At 40.8% G+C, this 18810-nt stretch overlaps 1 protein-coding gene across 1 annotated transcript in view; it reads right to left on the bottom strand.

The window, feature by feature from the left end:
- TTLL11 (tubulin tyrosine ligase like 11) overlaps positions 1 to 18810 on the bottom strand; it is a 202771-nt gene that overhangs the window by 125550 nt on the left and 58411 nt on the right. Inside the window, exons 4-6 of the mRNA XM_038745662.1 lie at positions 16027 to 16602; positions 11089 to 11184; positions 10416 to 10534 (exon numbers count right to left, since the gene is read on the bottom strand). Coding sequence (XP_038601590.1) covers positions 10416 to 10534; positions 11089 to 11184; positions 16027 to 16602 — 791 coding nt within the window. The remainder of the gene's footprint in view (positions 1 to 10415; positions 10535 to 11088; positions 11185 to 16026; positions 16603 to 18810) is intronic.

The following is an 18810-nucleotide window of genomic DNA, read 5'->3' as shown; positions in this document are numbered from 1 at the left end:
GGGAAAGAAACTCAGCTACTGTGGATCTGCAGAGACTTATAAATGATGCCGAAATGCTCATTCTTTGGGTATGCTGTTAAGAGTGCTCTTCCTTGTTTGTGAAATAAATTGACTGCCCTTCCTGGCTCCCGGATAAACGTGAAGCGTGTTGCTTTTCACCCACTGCTAAAATCCTCACTATAAAAGTGGCTGAGCGATGACAAAATGTAGTAGAGAAATCCATTTATCTGTGACTGTGTTAAATATTCATGCTGCAAGAAAACATATTCATGTTTTCAATAATTAAATGGTTGAAATCAGTAACCTGATAGATTTACTGTTCCCAAATGATGTTATTCTATAACTCCATAGGTTCAAATCAGAAGCCCTCCAACCAGCTGTGCCGTAACACAAAAATCAAACAAATAGCCCTGAAACTCTGCTCTTACTGAGATTGAGTTCATTTTTTACTATTTGCTGCAATTGTCGTGAGCCTCTGAATCAAAATTAAGCATGCATCCAACTGAGGAGATTTTCTGATACCACACAGTAAAAGCATCAAGGAAAAACTCTTAATTCTTCCCTCATCAGAAGATATATTTAAAACGAGTTTGATACCTTGAATGTTAGATTTTATAACCACTTTATTTTGGTTTTAAAGAGCCAACAGTGTAGCATTAAACATGGATTAAGCAGAACACGAATTCATGAAGCTGCCTTGAGTTTCTGGTCTGAAAAAAAGAATATGTAGTCTTTTTGGTTCTGTAGTCACTGATAGTCACATGCAGAATTGCGTTTAGCACCTAGTCTAAGGTTAGTTTTCAATAGGAGTGACAGCCTTCGGAACGAAACCAGTCAGCACTGGATTTACCCTATTCGCTTCTGTTTACCTTAAGCACTTTAATCCTCACCACAGGACTAATGTACCTATCCTTATACTCCATGCTTCCCCTATCTGTAGACTGTAAACTCCTTAAGGGCAGGGACCGTTTCCATCACTCCACTGTACTGTACTCCCCCAAGCATTAAGTACAGTGCTCTGAACAAGGTAAGTACTCAATAATACAATTTGATATGATTTGGTCCTGCATACAAGGCATCCAGAATTGGGGAAAGTGGACAACATCCTAATGGAGACCCCAGAAAGCCCAAGACCACCAGGGATTCCTCAGAGCCAAAACTTGGCAATGGGCAAATTTGGAGATGCTGCCAGCACAAATTCTTTGAGGAACCCATATAGTTTGAATGAAATGAGAGACCCATCAATACCTTTCTTTCCTCACTTCTGGATACCTTGTGTTCCAGGCTAAATGTTAAGTGATCTCTTGCCCTCTAGAGAAAACCCCAATCCCTAAATAATAATAATTATGGTACTTGTTAAGTGCTTACTATGTGCCAAGCACTGTTCTAAGCACTGGAATAGATCCAAAGTCGCTCAGGTTGAACACAGTCTCTGTCCCACATAGGCCTCACACTCTTAATCCCCATTTTTTACAGATGAGGTAACTGAGACCCAAAGAAGAGACTCACCCACACAGCACACATGTGTCAGAGGCAGGATTAGAACCCAGGTCCTTCGGACTCCCGGGCCCGTGCTCTATCCACTAAGCCACACTGCTTCTCTGTTGACAATGGCTCCTCTGGGGCAAAGACCCCAGTGAAAGACGACTCTCACCATCAACTCAGCAGCTGCTCGGAACTAGCCCACGTGGACGCTGCCACAGTGAACGAGGCACGGGACATTTAAATTCTTGCTAAGTAAATTTAGTCAATAAAACCTTTTAAGATCATTCACTTTAGTTGGAAACAAAGCACTTCTTTATTTATTTTACTGTTGTACTGGCAATCCCAAAATGTTCTTGGCTCTCAGGGGATCTACCTACAATAAATTCCACTGAGTCCCTTATACAACTTAATAGTCTTTGTAAATACCTCCCTGTCTCAGTGCCAAAAAAGTCAATGATTCATAATGAGAAAAAAATAAAATTAAGCTACAGAATATTTCAGATCCATTAATTTTTCTTGATAATGAGGCATTTTAGGATGATTTCTAAAACTCACTTTAATTTTTATGCTTCATTTATTTTAATCTAGTAGATAATTAGAGGGAAATCAAATCCATCCCCACAGCAGAAGATTCACCTGTCAAGTATGCAGTTCATTTACAGCTTAGTTTTCTTCACTTTTTTTCTTAAGTGTTCAAACTGTGAAACAGATACTGCTAAACTTTATTTAAATCAATGTCTACTAGGCACTTACCACAAAAAAATTAAAAATCTTTGGATTTTGCACTTTCACTTCTTCCTGAAATGGAATCTTACTTCATTGGCTTTCAGATGTAAAGATTTTCATGCATTCATGAATGTGGCTCGATTAGTGAGTCTTGTTTAGGGGCCATTTTTTTAATGATAATTTGTCACCATCAAGCCAAGCCCAGTATACAAAATGATTGCCTATCATAAATGAAAATGCTCATTTCTTCCAAATTCATTGTTGTAGTTGTATTTTTAAAAAATTAAAGGCACCTTAGCACTAAAATTACATTCTGAGAAATGGTTGCAATTTTTCATGAAGATCACCCCTCCTGCCACTTCACAGTAGGTTTAGGAAAGAGAAGGGGCTGGACCACAGAAGGTGTAAGCAAGTGTGGAGGTAAAAGTTCTGTTCCAAAGCAGCCCCTTCATCTGAGGGCCCCCTCCACAGAAGGAGGGTACCCTGAGTAAATGTGCCATGAAAGCAGCCCACCACAGTGCCGACCAGCCTCAAGAAGGACCCACAACCACTCTATGCCCAAGATTTTCACGCCACTCAGCATTCAATCCCCAGGGACCAACTGGAAGGTCAACCTTACCCTCCTTACTACTCTCCCACCTCTCCTCAGTAGAGGCAGACAAGCTAGACGGCAAGCTCCTTGTGCGCAGGGATTGTGTCTACCAACTCGGTGGTATTGTACTCTCCCATAAACTTAGTACAGTCCTCTGCACACAGTAAATACTACTGATTGACTGATGTGGCCTCAGGAGTCAAGCTGTAGGAAGTAATTAAGTCACTGCCAAGCAAAAATACTTGGTCTGTAAGACCTCGACCAAATCTTTTCCAACCCTACTCAACCACAGAATGGTAATTGCCAAGCCCTTTTTATAAAGCTGAAAGCACATTAAGAAATCAATCCCTTGCCCCATCTACCACACCTTGCTGCGCTCCTACTACAACCCAGCCTGCACACTTTGCCCCTCTAATTCCAACCTACTAACTGTACCCCAGTCTCATCTATCTTGCTGCCAACCTCTCACCCACATCCTGCTTCTGGCCTGAAATGCCCTTCCCCTCCGTATCTGACAATTATTCTCCCCACCTTCAAAGCCTTATTGAAGACATTCTCCTCCAAGAGGCCTTCCTTGATGAAGCCCTCATTTCCCACTTTCTTCTGCGTCAGCCTGATTTGTTCCCGTTACTCACCCCTCATACAGCACTTATGTACATATCTGTAGTTTAATTTATATTAATGTCTGTCTCCCCCTCTTGACTGTGAGCTCATTACGGGCACGGAATGTGTCTACCAACTCAACTGTACTATACTCTCTCAAGCTCTTAGTACAGTGCTCTGCAATGAGTGCTCAGTAAATATGATTGATCAAGATTTAGATGGGAAATCAATCAATCAAGCTCAAGTTTTGCTCTGGTACTTTTCCCTTAGTGGGCACAAAGAGAAAAGGCTGAAAAATTGAGAAGTTTGGAGAAACAGCAAGGCCTAATGGATAGAGCATGGGCCTGGGTGTCAGAAGGACCTGGGTTCTAATCCCAGCCCTGCCATTTGTTTGCTGTGTGACCTTGGGCAAATCAATTCACTTCTCTGTGCCTCATTACCTCATCTGTAAAATGAGGACTAAGACTGTGAGCCCATGTGGGACATGGACTGTGTCCAACTCAATTAGCTTGTATCTAACCCACTGCTTAATACAGTGCATGGCACATAGTAAGCACTTAAGTAGCATTTTTTAAAAAGAGGTATTTAAATCATTTTCTTTTACCATAGGCAGGTCGGCTAATATTGACACTCAACACTCTATAACTAAACCATTGTTCTTGGTGATATTGCATGGTGTATATGTTCTCATTATCCAGACCAAAACATCTGTGTCTCTCCAACAATACACAGATAATTCAGGTCCTGAATTATCCAGATCATTAATGCTAAGGCCCAGCCATGTTATTGGTGATATCATAACATTAAAAAAGTTTGGTTCACTTAGCTAATTTGCCCTTGTAGTTTGGCACATCATATGAGGCTTTAGTCATTCTACTCTTGACTAACATGTCAAGTGAAAGAATGATTTCTGTTCCTAGTCTCAATATTGCCTCACAAGAGACAGGTTAGGACATTTAAAACAAGTTATAATTGAAAGAGCCAACCAAACCTTCAAAGGGTAAACTACTCTAGCTGTACAGTGAACATAAAAATTAAGCAGTCAGAGAGTAACCAAAGAAGACATTTCTAAGTAAATATGTAATCTAATTTCTTCCTGGAAATACTAGGGGGAAGAGAGAAAGCCCACTTACTGAAAACTGCAATTTCTCTGCAATGGCCTATATCTGTACATTTGTTTGCTTTCCATCTGTTGTTAATTTATTCAAAAGCACGCACACCTACCATTGAAGAAAATCTGTTCATGTCTAATGAACTTCAGAAATTATCCAATAAAACCATCTCAGAAAAACTCAGGATCACTATAATTCCAGAAAATTGTTCCATTTCAACAAACTCCTTCCCCAAAGGGAAGATGGGATCAAAGTTTTTACTGTTTATTCAGAACCCGACATACATGAAAATTCTTAGTAGCCAATCTTTTTATATATATATAAAAGACAAATGGGGTTATCCTTTTCAGACTTTCTTTCAAGTCTCTACCCTAAACAGCCCTTCTCTCTTTTTTTTCCATTCATATCATCCCCCAGATTCAGGAAAAATTTATAATTGATCTACAAAAAGTTTAATATGTATCTTGAGGTAAATTATCTTGTATTCTACTTACTTAATGAGCTCCATTACAATAAATGACCTGTAATTCCTTTCCCTCAGCAACTGTAAAAGCAGCAGGAAGATCATGGAGTTAAAGCCCCCTGTCATTCCAGGATATTTGCACAAGAACTCTCAGCATTCCATGGTGCCTAAATAAAAATGTACTGAGCCACCCTCCAGCCTGGACGTAAGCCTCCAAGCATTTAAACTGAACAAGAACAGCTGGAGAGAGAAGCTAGTGCAGGCTAGCCCCACATAGATAGAGAGAGAGCCCTGCACTTTCTAGGATAGAAAAACTACTCAGGCCAAAGCTGTTTTGAGTATAATACCAATCACTCAATTAGTGGCATCAGTTGGGGCATGGTGGGGAGGGATGATTTGGGTGAAGGAGAGAGGGCAAGAAATTGGTGGGTGAGGGGGAGAAAAGAGAGGCAAGAAATTCTATGTAGAGGATGAGGAAGACAAAATATTCTGACATTCATCTGCCTTTGACCATCTCCTTCTACAGCCCAGCCCGCACCCTCTGCTCCTCTGCCGCTAATCTCCTTACCGTACCTCATTCTCGCCTGTCCCACCATCGACCCCCGGCCCACGTCATCCCCCGGGCCTGGAATGCCCTCCCTCTGCCCATCCACCAAGCTAGCTCTCTTCCTCCCTTCAAGGCCCTGCTCACCTCCTCCAGGAGGCCTTCCCAGACTGAGCCCCTTCCTTCCTCTCCCCCTCGTCCCCCTCTCCATCCCCCCATCTTACCTCCTTCCCTTCCCCACAGCACCTGTATATATGTATATATGTTTGTACATATTTATTACTCTATTTATTTATTTATTCTACTTGTACATATCTATTCTATTTATTTTATTTTGTTAGTATGTTTGGTTTTGTTCTCTGTCTCCCCCTTTTAGACTGTGAGCCCACTGTTTGGTAGGGACTGTCTCTATATGTCGCCAATTTGTACTTCCCAGGCGCTTAGTACAGTGCTCTGCACATAGTAAGCCCTCAATAAATACGATTGATGATGTTGATGATGATGATGACAGTGTCAGCCTAGGAAAATTCTACTGGTAAGTAGAGTTTGAAAGAAAGCAAATTCTCCCCAAATAGAGTATTTCTAAACTTACCTTGGTTTCTTTGTTAACCTTTTTACCTATAAAAATATGCTGAATCTTTCACAGGCTGCCAGTCTAATTCAATTTACTAATGTACTGAATTCATGAAAATACAAAGGGCACAAAGTTAACCATTTTCTTCTTTGCTCTTTAAGCATTCAAAGGTTTGAGGTAAGAACGAGTCATCTGGAGTATGACCCAAGTGAACTTTTGGCTCTATGGAAAAAAGCAATTAAATAATGTCCTAGCAATCAGCATTAGAAATGAATAATTGCTTTCCACTTCTAACTCAGATCAGCAGAACAAGAATGATTTCGGCAAAGGTTAATCTCCTTACTCAAACCCTGCTCTCCCTTTCCATCTCTCAGGATCCTGAACAGTCAGATATTTATTTAGATGTGTTCTCCTGATCCACCATTTTGGATCAGGTCATGTCTCTGTTCCCGCAATCCAAAACTTTCTCGAGTAAAGGTATTTTGGGCAGACTATGCCTTTGGGTAAGGATTTTAAAGTTCAAGTAAAACTTAAATTCTGCTTCTTAAAGCACTATAGAGAACACTGCTCACAAAAGACACATATCACTCCATTCTTCAAAAACCCTCCACTGCATCAAGCAAAAACTGCTCATAACCCCACCTTATATATCTGCCCTTTCTCCTGCTATTCCCTAACTCACTCTCTTCCTTCCTGATAAACTAGCTTTCAAACTGTACCTAGCTTTCACAACTCTCCTGCCTCTAACCCCTCACTCACACTGTCTCCCTGCTTGGAATTCCTCCCTCCTTCCCCTCAACCAAGCTCGATAGCTCACACAGCCCTCCCCCTATTCAAAACCTTCACCCTCCATCACGTCTTCCCCAATTAACTCCAAACAGAGAGAAGCAGTGTGGCCTAGTGGAAAGAGCATAGTCCAGAGAATCAGAGGACCTGGGTTCTAATTCTGACACAGCAACTTATCTGCTGTGCAACCTTCAGCAAGTCACTTAACTTGCTTGTGCCTCAGTTACCTCAACTGCAAAATGGGGATTAAGACTGTGAGCCCTATCTGGGACAGGGACTGTGTTGAACCTGATTATCTTGTATCTACCTCAGCACTTATTACAGTGACTAGCACATAGTAAGTGGATAACAAACATGATTAAAAAGGAAAAAAAGTCATATAAATAATTATGGTATTTGCTAAGAACTTCCTATGTGCCAGGCACTGTACTAAGCACTGGGGTGGATACAAGCAAATCTGGTCGGACACAACCCTGTCCCACGTGGGGCTCACAGTCTCAATCCGCATTTTACAGATGTGGTAACTGAGGCACAGAGAAGTGAAGTGACTTGCCCAAGGTCACACAACAGACAAGTGGTGGAGCCAGGATTAGAACCAATGACCTTCTCACTCCCAGGCCCATGCTCTACCACTACAGCATGCTGCTTTTCACTATATCATGCTGCTTCTCATCAGCCAACTCAAGCTCTTATGTACTTATTTATAATCCATCCTCAGAATTTAAGTAAATACATGTATTCTAATGTATATTCAAATACTTTTACGCCTGCCTCCCCCATTAGAGGAAGTACTCTTTGTGGGCAAGTAATGTGTCACTTACTTGTTTTGAACTTCCCTTAAACTTAGTACAGTTAATTGCACTTACTGGGAACTCAAATGCTATTATTGCTACTACTCAATTAAGGCTGGCCATTATATGCTTACAATCTGACATCCTCTATGCCCACAACCAGAAAATAAATGAAACTTTTTTCCATCCTGCAGAGAAAATTAAACATATAAAACACACGCCAACAGGAGAACTCATATTCTTGCTGCCACTGGATTGTATTAAACAATGGACAGGATTGAGGAATCCCTTTCCCTGGGATTTTTGTCAAAGGCTTGGTGCAGAAGGCAGAGTAGATCTTCATCATCACGATTTAGTATCAATATTTAGCTGATATTCTGAGGTGATGTCTAGAGGTCTCTTCTAGTTCAGGTTCCAGCAAAAAACTCCAACGACTGAGACATTTGTCCTTCCTTGCACTCAGCCAGGGTGACATAAGCACCAATTTGAACAACAGGATAATTTAGCAGCAGAATGTAAAAAGGGTGGCACTTTCTCTGAAAAGAGAAAGTGCCCTCCCTCTCAAACTATCAAGTTGTATTTATATGTTAATGTGTTGGAAACAATTTCAACCTCTTTCCCCACATATGATGAATACAATCATCTCTAGGGGAAAAAAACAATAATCAGAGAAAGTGCTTATAAAGTACATCTAGGAAATAGCAAAAACCATGCATTCATTTAAGATGCATACGGTAGAAAAAAGGACTTTTCATTACAAGCGAAGCAACATTCTTGAAGTACTTCAATTTGTTGGTTATCGCTTCTGAGGGCAAAAATAATTGCTGTACATGGTATGTAGACAGGTCAGTCAGTGAGTCAATAAGTCAATAGTATTTATGAAGCACTTAATGTGTGCAGAGCACTGTACTAAGCACTTGGGAGAGTACAATATAAAAATAAACACACACTTCCCCTGCCCACAACAAGCCTACAGTGTAGAGGGGGCACAGACATTAATATAAATAAAACATATTGTAGTAGGGATGAATAAGGGGAGCAAGTCAGAGTGACACAGAAGGAAATGGGAGAAGAAAGGAGGCTTTAGTCAGGGAAGGACTCTTGGAGGAGATGTGTGGTCAATAAGACTTTGAAGAGAGGGAGAGTAACCCCACTTAATAAAGTCAATCATCTGAAAGACAGTAATTTTTCCAAAATAGAGCTGAAAGCCCCTAATTTGATTAACTCACCAGGTTTCATCTTTTTTTTTATTAATCACCAAAGAAAGTAGAACTAGCCCTGTAATCTCTCCAGTAATAAGGAAGTTTTGATTTGTGGGGTCCGTTTATTTGGCAGTTACTCAGAACACATCACATCAATGAGTGTCTACGTACCATTAAAAATTGTATTAGGCTGCTGGTATAGTCAGTTCTGATGGGGTTCAGGTGAAAGAAAACTTTGGCTAGTAAGTGTTCCTCCAGAATCATAGTATAAGGATAATAATAACAATGATGATATTTGTTAAGCACTAACTATATGCCAAGCACTGTTCTAAGCACTGGGGTAATAATAATGATGGTATTTGTTAAGTGCTTACTATGTGCCAAGCACTGGTCTAAGCACTGGGGGGGGGGGATACAAGGTAATCAAGCTGTCCCACGTGGGGCTCACAGTCTTAATCCCCATTTTACAGATGAGGGAATTGAGGCACAGAGAAGTTAAGTGACTTACCCAGAGTCACACAGCTGATAAGTGGTGGAGCCAGGATTAAAACCCATGACCTCTGACTCCCAAGCCCATGCTCTTTCCACTAAGCCATGCTGCTTCTTGACACTCTAGGTGAGAAATAGTCAGCATAGCCAAACCCCAAGACATACATCTCCCTCTAGAATGTAAGCTCCTTATGGGCAGAGTACATATCTACCAACTCTGTAATATTGTACTCTCCCAGGAGTGCAGTGCTCTTCCCATAGTAAGCACTCAATAAATAAAATTGATTGATTGATACATGAGAAACACTTCTTGCAAGGTACTCTCTATTCCAAAGGGATACTGACCAGTGGGGCTGGTGAGCCAGGAAAGGAAACTTTCCTTTCTAAGGCAGGGAACTCTCCAATCTCCAATCTTCAGGAGCAGCAATTGGCTCCCTGGAAGAATAAATGCCTCTCCCACAATATTGATTTATTCCTAGGTAGTTTTTTCTAGACCTAGCCCTACCTGGCCCAATCTCCTCTACACCCTAGGCAAGAGGTGAAGATTCATATCTCACTTTGACTCAGTGACCAAAGAAAATGGTAGAATCAGCTCTTTCCCTCCCCAGGGTGTTGTAATGAGGGCTCCTAAAACTGCCAATATACTGTGATCCTGAAAGATAGGCCTTTCACCACACAGAAGATATCCTGGGGCTATTAACTTGCAAGAGATCTGAAGAGAAAAAAAAATTTTTACAAGCAATTTTATCCAGTTTGTATCCTTCATGGGGGCAAGTAATTCTTCAGGAGCACCCCCCACACATTAAATTAATATGCAAATCTGCCCTCTCCCGATTCGGTGAGCACTCTGGTTGCCTAGAGACAGATACTTTAAATGGCAAATAACATTAGATTATTGGAAATGCAAATCCAGCCCACAGTGTAGTCACTTAGATATTTTCAAAACAAGCCAGAACATGTTTTTTTAATATTCCAAATATCTTAACTTACCTGTTGGAAACATTAGCAGATGCCTAATGATTAAAGCAAATAGTATCCAAATACTTACTGATTATCACTTCTTTTCTTCCTAAGTGGGTCCATTAGGCGGAGAGTATCTCTGATCACAGCCACTTTAACTTCTTCATCTACCAGGCTTGGGACATTTTCAAACACCCCTGGAGAAAGCTTTAATTTACAAATGATTCTGTGTTACAGTGAAGGCAGGGATTCAGGGTCGAACACACACACACACACCCTCCCCCCCCAACCCCCCCCCACCCCACGACATTTCATATTCAAGTTAGGGGTATTCTTTACTTGCAGGTTATGAACTGCTGGCAGAAATTGAAATTACATTTACACAAAATTATTTTTGTAATTGTTTTTACGATGTTCTGGAAAATGGCAATCCTATACAAATGAAAAACCAAAATAAAAGAAAAATGATAGCTATTCATTTCATGTTTATGATTCAGCCACATCAAAATGTCTAAATCATTTTCACATGAGTGCAATTAGCTTATCATCTGGGGCCCAGTAATACATTCATGCCAAACTTGTTGGGCAGATTTAGCATATTTCATAGGTTTCAAGAGTTTGAAAACAACATGAAAGGAAAAGTGTAAAGGGACAGTCTTATAAGGCTTCTCATTGCAAATAAGAGCCCAAGTTCCAAAACATTTTAAAGTCTTTGCTTGCTCACCCACAAAACCCTTGATGAGATGAGGTAAACCTCTTACCTCTTGCTCATGTTCTATTCTCATGCTGGGGTTTGCATTCACTTCAAGGAGCATTGGCTTCAGATTTTTCATTAGCAGAATGTCAAAACCTAAAATCTGGGAGCAGTACACACGATTTAGAATGGTTTTTACCATGTAGGCTAAATTTTCAAGTGCTGACTGTATTGTTATGGATAAGACCAGGTGCTGAAATCAGCTTTGAGCTTGTGCCTTGGAAACAAAAGAATTTCTCCGATTCTCTTGTGAGAGGCGGGCCTGCCCTCAGCCAAGATTTATAAGGACCTCGTTAACATGATGGTCTCTCAGAGAACATTTTGCATAGTCGGTGTCATCTGAAATGTTACAAGTCTATGGCCTCTTTCTTCTTTAACAGATTTTCTATTATGCTAAGTGTCAACACCAATCAATCAAAATACACACACACGCACACACACACACATACACTAATACAATTGCTGCTTTCAGTTTCTCTGAGAGTAGATGCCTATATTTGAGGAGCACAGTCCTTCAAATTCTTGAACCAGAATCAAGGTGCATAACAAAATTATAGCTAAAAATCTTTATGATTCTTTTATATGCCACTCTCAGGGCATTGTTCTTTCGGGGAATTCTGCCCCTCTAGGGCTAATTCTTTCTTTCTGCTCCAATTTCAAACACCAGTTTGGCCCCTGCCAAAATACTTAATTTCCAAATATTTCTCAGATTTCCAGCCTTGAGGAGCAGTATTACATAGTGGAAAGAGCACAGACTTGGGAGTCAGAAGAACTGGGTTCTGATTCCGCCTCTGCAAGTTGCCTGCTGTGTGACCTTGGACAAGTCACTTAACTTCTCTATGCCTCAGTTTCCTCACCTGTAAAATGGGGATTCAACACCTGTTCTCTCTCTTACTTAGGCTATAAACCCCATGTGGCACAGGGACTGTATCTGACCTGATTAATTTATATCTACCCCAGGACTTAGAATAGTGTTTGGCATATAATAATAATAATAATAATGACATTTATGAAGCACTTACTATGTGCAAAGCACTGTTCTAAGTGCTGGGGAGGTTACAAGGTTGTCCCACGGGGGGCTCACAGTCTTTATCTTCATTTTACATATGAGGTCACTGAGGAACAAAGAAGTTAAGTGACTTGCCCAAAGTCACACAGCTGACAACTGGAGGAGGTGGAATTTGAACCCACGACCTCTGACTCCAAAGCCCGTGCTCTTTCCACTGAGCCATGCTGCTTCTCTAAGCACTTAGAAATATAATAATAATAACAAACCAGAGGTTAAGAGAAACCTCAAGCCTCCAAGCACTAAGGAAAAAAGATATGGCTGCCTCATTTCTCTCTCTGGGCCTGTAAGGAAGGATGAGGGAAAAATCCATGTTCTGCTGTCGGTGCCTATTTGCTAGAAAAAATGAATCAGCTTAGATGTACTTGTCTATAGAGCATTTATTGGAGATTTAGACACTAATTATTAAATTGCAGACTCAGTAGAGCTCTTTCTAACTTTAATGATACCATTTGTTAATACAATCACAGGCAGTGTGACTGTTTTCCGGTGACTGACTAAATTACAGTTCTGAAGAGTTCGTTTTAGGATGGAAATTTAGTGAGGCTCTTATCTTTCTCTCTCTCTCTCTCTCTCTCTCGCTCTCTCTCTCTCTCTCTCACACACACACACACACACACACACACACACACACACACACACACACCCCTTTTTCTCTTTTCTCTCCCTTCTGCCCACTTCCACTACAGCTCTTTCATCTCTAAATTTATACCAGATAAAGGTGGAAAATGTAATGTACTACAGATCTTTACTAGTGGATAACAAAAAAAAATTAAAAATGATTACAGCTACAATGAGGTATCTACCTGGATACTTCAGCCAGGCACAGCCTGAGAAACAAGGTGCAAAAATTAGTGTAGAAGTTGAATACTGACTGGGAATTCTCATATTTTTTAACTGCCAAACTAAAGACTTTCCCCTTTCGGGGCCAGCACTGTGCTCACTGAGGAACTGGATAAATATTTGTTGACTGGATTGGACTGGCTTATATTGCCTAGGGAAAAGCAAAAACATTTTTGAAGAAAAGCTCCCAAACCCTGGATTTCTTGAAGGCAATAATGCATACAGTCTTGCCTCAAAGCGTAAATAAGAGGATTTTTGTCTCCATTTTTATGAATACTCTAAATATGCCTTCCAGTACTATTTTAGTACCTGTCTCCCCTGCTAGATTGTAAATTCTCTGAGGCTAGGGATCACATCTACTAATTCTAATGAACTCTCCCAAGCACTTGTTACAGTGATCTGGACAGAGTAGGTGCTCAACAAATACTAGTAATTGGTTGACTGGTTAGTAGTTAAGGCATTTACTTGGTGCATTGCACTGTACTAACTGGGAAATTTCAATAGAAGCATTAGACATGTTCCCTGCCCACAAAAGAACTTATACTCTTACAGGGAAGACAGGCATAAAAATATTTACATAAAGGGTAACTAGAATAAATAAATTGACAGTATTATCAACTATACATAGATGATGGAGGTTATAAATAAATATGCAAGTGCAAGAAGTGGCTGATGAGGGGATGTGATGGGGTACTGGGAGTTAATCAGGGAATAAGTGCTTAGTACAGTGCTCTGCATACAGTAAGTGCTCAATAAATACGATTGAATGAATGAAGGAAGGAAGGCTTTTTGGAGGAGGTAAATTGGTATGAGGGCTTTGAAAGTAGGGAAAGCTGTAGTGCATTGGATTTGGCTTCCCTTCTCCATCTTCACTCAATGCTAGGGGACCTCATCAGAATCTTCTTATTATCACAACCCTGCAATGCTTCTTGTCTCTGAAGCCTGTAATCTTTGTATTGATTCTAGACTGTAAACTCGTTGTGGGCAGGAAAGATGTCTACCAACTCTCTCTCATATTGTACTCTTCCAAGCACCTAGTTCAGTGCTCTGCACATAGTAAGTGCTCAATAAATATCAATGATTGATCGATTGATTTTGGGAGGGAGGGGGTGGAAGCTCAGGCTGGTGGAACAGCGTGAGCAAGAGGATTGAGACAGGAGAGTTGAGAACGAGGTCCCCTAGAAGATTTGCTTGAGAGGAATGAAGGGAGCGAGCTGGAAAGCAATAGGGTAAAAAGGGTGACTATGCAAGATGGGGAGAGTTGGGAGAGCCTTGAAGACAATCATGAGGGGTTTTGGCTCAATGCTTGAAGTCACTGGAGGGTTTTGAAGAGCCACATTTAAAGAAGATGACTTCTGTGACAGCAGAGATCAGGGAGATCATGGGGAGAGGCTGGAGGCAGGAGACTGACAATTATGCTAATACTACAGTCTAGCTGCAAAATGATAAGAACTTGGACCAAGTGGTAGCACTCTGAGTGAAGAGGATTGGGTGGATGTGGGAAATGTTGTGCAGAAAGAAGCAACAGGATTTAGCAGTGGGAGAGTGGGGAGAATGGTGGTGCCATCAACAGAGATTGGCAAGGTGGGAAGAAGAATGCATTTAGGAGAGAAGATGTCATTCAGATTACATTTTTGAACCAACTATTTCTTGCGAAGTGGTGCCATCTTCTCTGAACTCAATCAATTAATTATTGAGCACCTGCTGAGTGGAAAGCACTGTACTGCGCACTTGGAATAATAATAATAATAATAATTCTGGTATTTGGTAAGCACTTACTGTGTGCCAGGTACTGTACTAAGCACTGGGGTGGATACAAGCAAATTGGGTTGGGCACAGTCCCTGTCCCACATGGGGCTCACACTCCTAATTCCATTTTACAGATGAGGAAATGGAGGCACAGAAGTGAACTGACTTGCCCAAAGTCACACAGCAAACCCATCATGTTCCTGCTGGCCAGATAACAGCCAGTATTATCTGGAAGAGTAGTGCAGAAGCAAGATGCTCATTCCCTGCCTTCAAGGAACTTACAATTTGATTACCTATAATAGAAGGTAAAAGGGAATTTGGAATCCTCACACCAAGCTCTAGTGATGCACGGGATATTGGTTCCCCTCAGCTATTCTTTTGATTTTCAAATAGAGTACAAAAAAAGGTAGAGTGATAAACTGAAGCTAATTATTTAATCTCTGAATACCTGAGTGTGGCTGGGTCTGCCCAGGCCAAGTGAAATGAAAAACCATATAGTTATATATGGTTATATGATTTATGATATGATATAGATATGGTTTATGATTTATGACATATGATGGTTATATGATATATTAGTTATGTGATTGATTTGATCAACCCAAACAGGCAATCCAGGCTGCAAAATGTACATTCTAAAACTGAAATGTCCATTTGAGTTGTCTACATGGACTACATTTCCACTCTCTCTATATGAAGTCTCCCTCACTCTAGACTGTAAGCTAATGGTGGGCAGAGAATGTGCCTGTTTACTGTTGTACTGTAATAATAATAATAATGATGATGGCATTTGTTAAACGCTTACTATGTAACTATACCAAGCACTATTCTAAGTGCTGGGGTAGATACAGGGTAATCAGGTTGTCCCACGCAGGGCTCACAGTTTTAATCCCCATTTTACAGATGGGGTAACTGAGACACAGAGAAGTTAAGTGACTTGTCCAAAGTCACACAGCTGATAAGTGGTGGAGCCAGGAATCGAACCCATGACCTCTGACTCCCAAGCCCATTCTCTTTAAACTGAGCCACGCTGCTCTCCCAAGTGCGTAGTACAGTCATATGCACCCAGGATGCACTCAATAAATGTGATCAAATGAATGATTGAATGAATGACTGCTCAACACTGTAGTGCACTTGGACTCTGTAGACCCAATTTGTGAATTTCCAAAAGGTCTCATTGTACCTGAAATTTAAACCCACTAAAATTTTTCTTGTTCCCTTTATAGGGCCAGCTCCCAGAACTGACAAAGTGTCATCCCCTTGGCATCACCCCACTTCAACGCTTACCTGGAAGCACGTTGGTCCAGGCTTTCCCACTGGAATATCAGACTGGTAGAAAACTTTGAGTTCTGGAGTCAAGGCAATGATTGTCTTTATCACCAAGGAAATTATATCAGACCAGACTTTCTTGATGTCAACCCCCTTGGAAGAAAGTCTACAAAGAATGCTGGAGAAGGTCCTTTTGCTCCCTGTGTTTACATTGTCAGAATGAATGAAGTTCCCACTGTGGATGTTCAGGGAATAGTTGGTTAAGTGCATAAATACATGATGCAAGTTTTTGAGGTTAGGCTCCTGATACTGTTCTGTACAAAATCTAGAGAGTCCATCTTTGGCTATATAAATCTCTAATGGTTCTAAAGACTTTAGTAAGACGTACAGTCGAATATCGAACTTCAGCTTGTCGATGAGGAGAGGTTTACAGATGTATTCCTGGACCACAGACGGCCTGCTCTGGAGGTTACCTGTCAGTCTAATATCACTGGGATCATTAATGAGGTAGATTCCGTCCCCTTGACAACCACCATCAGGTTTTACAATGAAAGTGGGCTTCCAAGAGGGGTTCCCATCTTTCACCATTCTCACCTGAAAGACACGAAAGAAGAAAAGAGATTAATAAGGACAGTCATCTCCTTGGCTCTGACAAAGAAACCACTTCACACACAGCAGCCAAAGGAAATGCTTATTTGAAACAAAATGGCAGTTAAGAAGTGAACAGAAGAAAAGTAAAGGGAAAAGGCAGTAGGACACCCTCAGGCATGCCCAAGAATAGGTCCCTGAAATGGGATGGGGAAGAGGTGGCATTTAACACTGATGTCATTTCCAAAAAGTGACCATATAACTGACCTCAAGCATTGTTTTGTAATGCCATGAAACTCATGTCTGTTTCTTTCCAGATTCAATGCACACCCATGTTTAAGGCCCCTAGAGGTTTATTTTTCCAAAAGAGTTGTACTGTGTCTGCCTCATGATTCCTGTTAATATAAAGGGGCACACTCTTTGCAAAGTTCAGCCTACCTGTTTCCCTCACTTTGTATTCCCAGATAGAGAGAAATGGAGGTTTTCTCACATTTTCCAGGGACTCTAAAACTAGTCAGCCAACGTGGACTTTGATGTCTGTATTATCCAACCTTACTCAAATTCACTGTCTCAGTCTTTCCCTTTGGCTGGCAAAACAGTGGATCTTTTTCAAAGGAATTAACTCAAAGATTGAGGGAGCAGACAGAAGACAATGGGAATAATAATGATGGTATTTGTTAGGTGCTTACTATGTGCCAAGCACTGTTCTAAGCATTGGGGTTGATACAAGGGAATCAGGTTATCCCACGTGGAGTTCACAGTCTTAAACTCCATTTTACAGATGAGGCAACTGAGGCACAGAGAAGTTAAGTGACTTGCCCAGTCACATGGCTGACAAGTGGTGGAGCTGGGACTAGAACCCATGATCTCTGATTCCCAAGCCTGTGCTCTTTCCAATAAGCCTCACTGCTTCTCCTAATGTGAAAGCTAGTTTAAAGTTGGGAGCCCTGAAGATAGTGTCAATCTGCATGAGCAGTTCTAACAGTCTCACTTTTCTAACCCAGAGAATGATGTGTCTTTCATCCTCAAAGGTTTGTTTCATTTTGTTGTTAAGGTGCCCACTGACAGCCCTTATGGATACCACGTGGACTCACATGATGTCACTTGCATTACACAGGGCCCACAGGTAATGTAATGATGCCACATGCCCCATTTTGCCAGACCACCAAAACCTAGAGAATTTCTAGGTTTGCCCTGTCCCCACTTTTGCTTGCTGCAGAGTCTTTATATTCCCATCTCAGGTCCCTATGAACACAGACACTCTTCTGAGCTGTACAACTTGATAGTAGGAGCTAAGGCAGAGAGAGGTTGAATACTTAAAATTAAAACACCCAACTTAAAGGCAACCGGTATCATCTGTATAGCAGAGACCACGCTATGTGTGAGCCCATTATTGGGTAGAGACTGTTTCTGTATGTTGCAGATTTGTACTTCCCAAGTGCTTAGTACAGTGTTCTGCACACAGTAAGTGCACAATAAATATGATTGAATGAATGAATAAATTAATATGTGGTCCTCTGGTATATTAAGATGAGGCATCTTAGCACATTGTATTGGCCAGAGGATGTAACTGCTAATTCTGATGTATTGTGCTCGCCCAAGCACTTAGTATAGTCACATAGTGAGCATCCAATAAATACCATAGGTTGATAGATTGATTGATTGAGCACCAAACTGGGGCCTGAATTTTTGCTGTGACAGTTCAAGAGGAAATATATGCTTTGGGCTTTAGCCAATCCTTTTGTCTGTTTGCATTTCTAGCACCTACCAATTCCTTGGGTGCTACCAGATACATCAAGCTTGTAGAAGAGTATTAATAAGGAAGAAATGTCTAATGACTCGCATCAGTTATTTCTCCCTGTCAGCAAGATTCTAGAATGGAATGTCATGAGAAATCAATTTAATTCTACTGGGTCCTGCAATAGAGAAGCCTTTCTTAAAACTGACCTTGAAGTTTATTTGGTTATTTAATATTCATCCAATGCAAACATATGTAAATATCTATATAACATGCTAGACAAAAGGCAATCACAGAACCGAAAATGAGAAATTCAAAGTTTGCCAAGATGGCTGATTTTTCCCACAATGAACATAAGCACTGCTATGCTGAAAATATTAAAGAACCTCTCAAAACCAAAGTTTTCTTCTTTGAACCCATGCCAAATGCCCCAAGAAAATTAGACTTTATGGTCAATAACTACAGTCATTTGGTGA

This window comes from Tachyglossus aculeatus, chromosome 4, assembly GCF_015852505.1.
Source record: "Tachyglossus aculeatus isolate mTacAcu1 chromosome 4, mTacAcu1.pri, whole genome shotgun sequence".
Lineage (NCBI taxonomy): Eukaryota > Metazoa > Chordata > Mammalia > Monotremata > Tachyglossidae > Tachyglossus > Tachyglossus aculeatus.
Note: the sequence above shows the minus strand (reverse complement) of the source record. Positions and strands in the feature narration are given on the sequence as shown.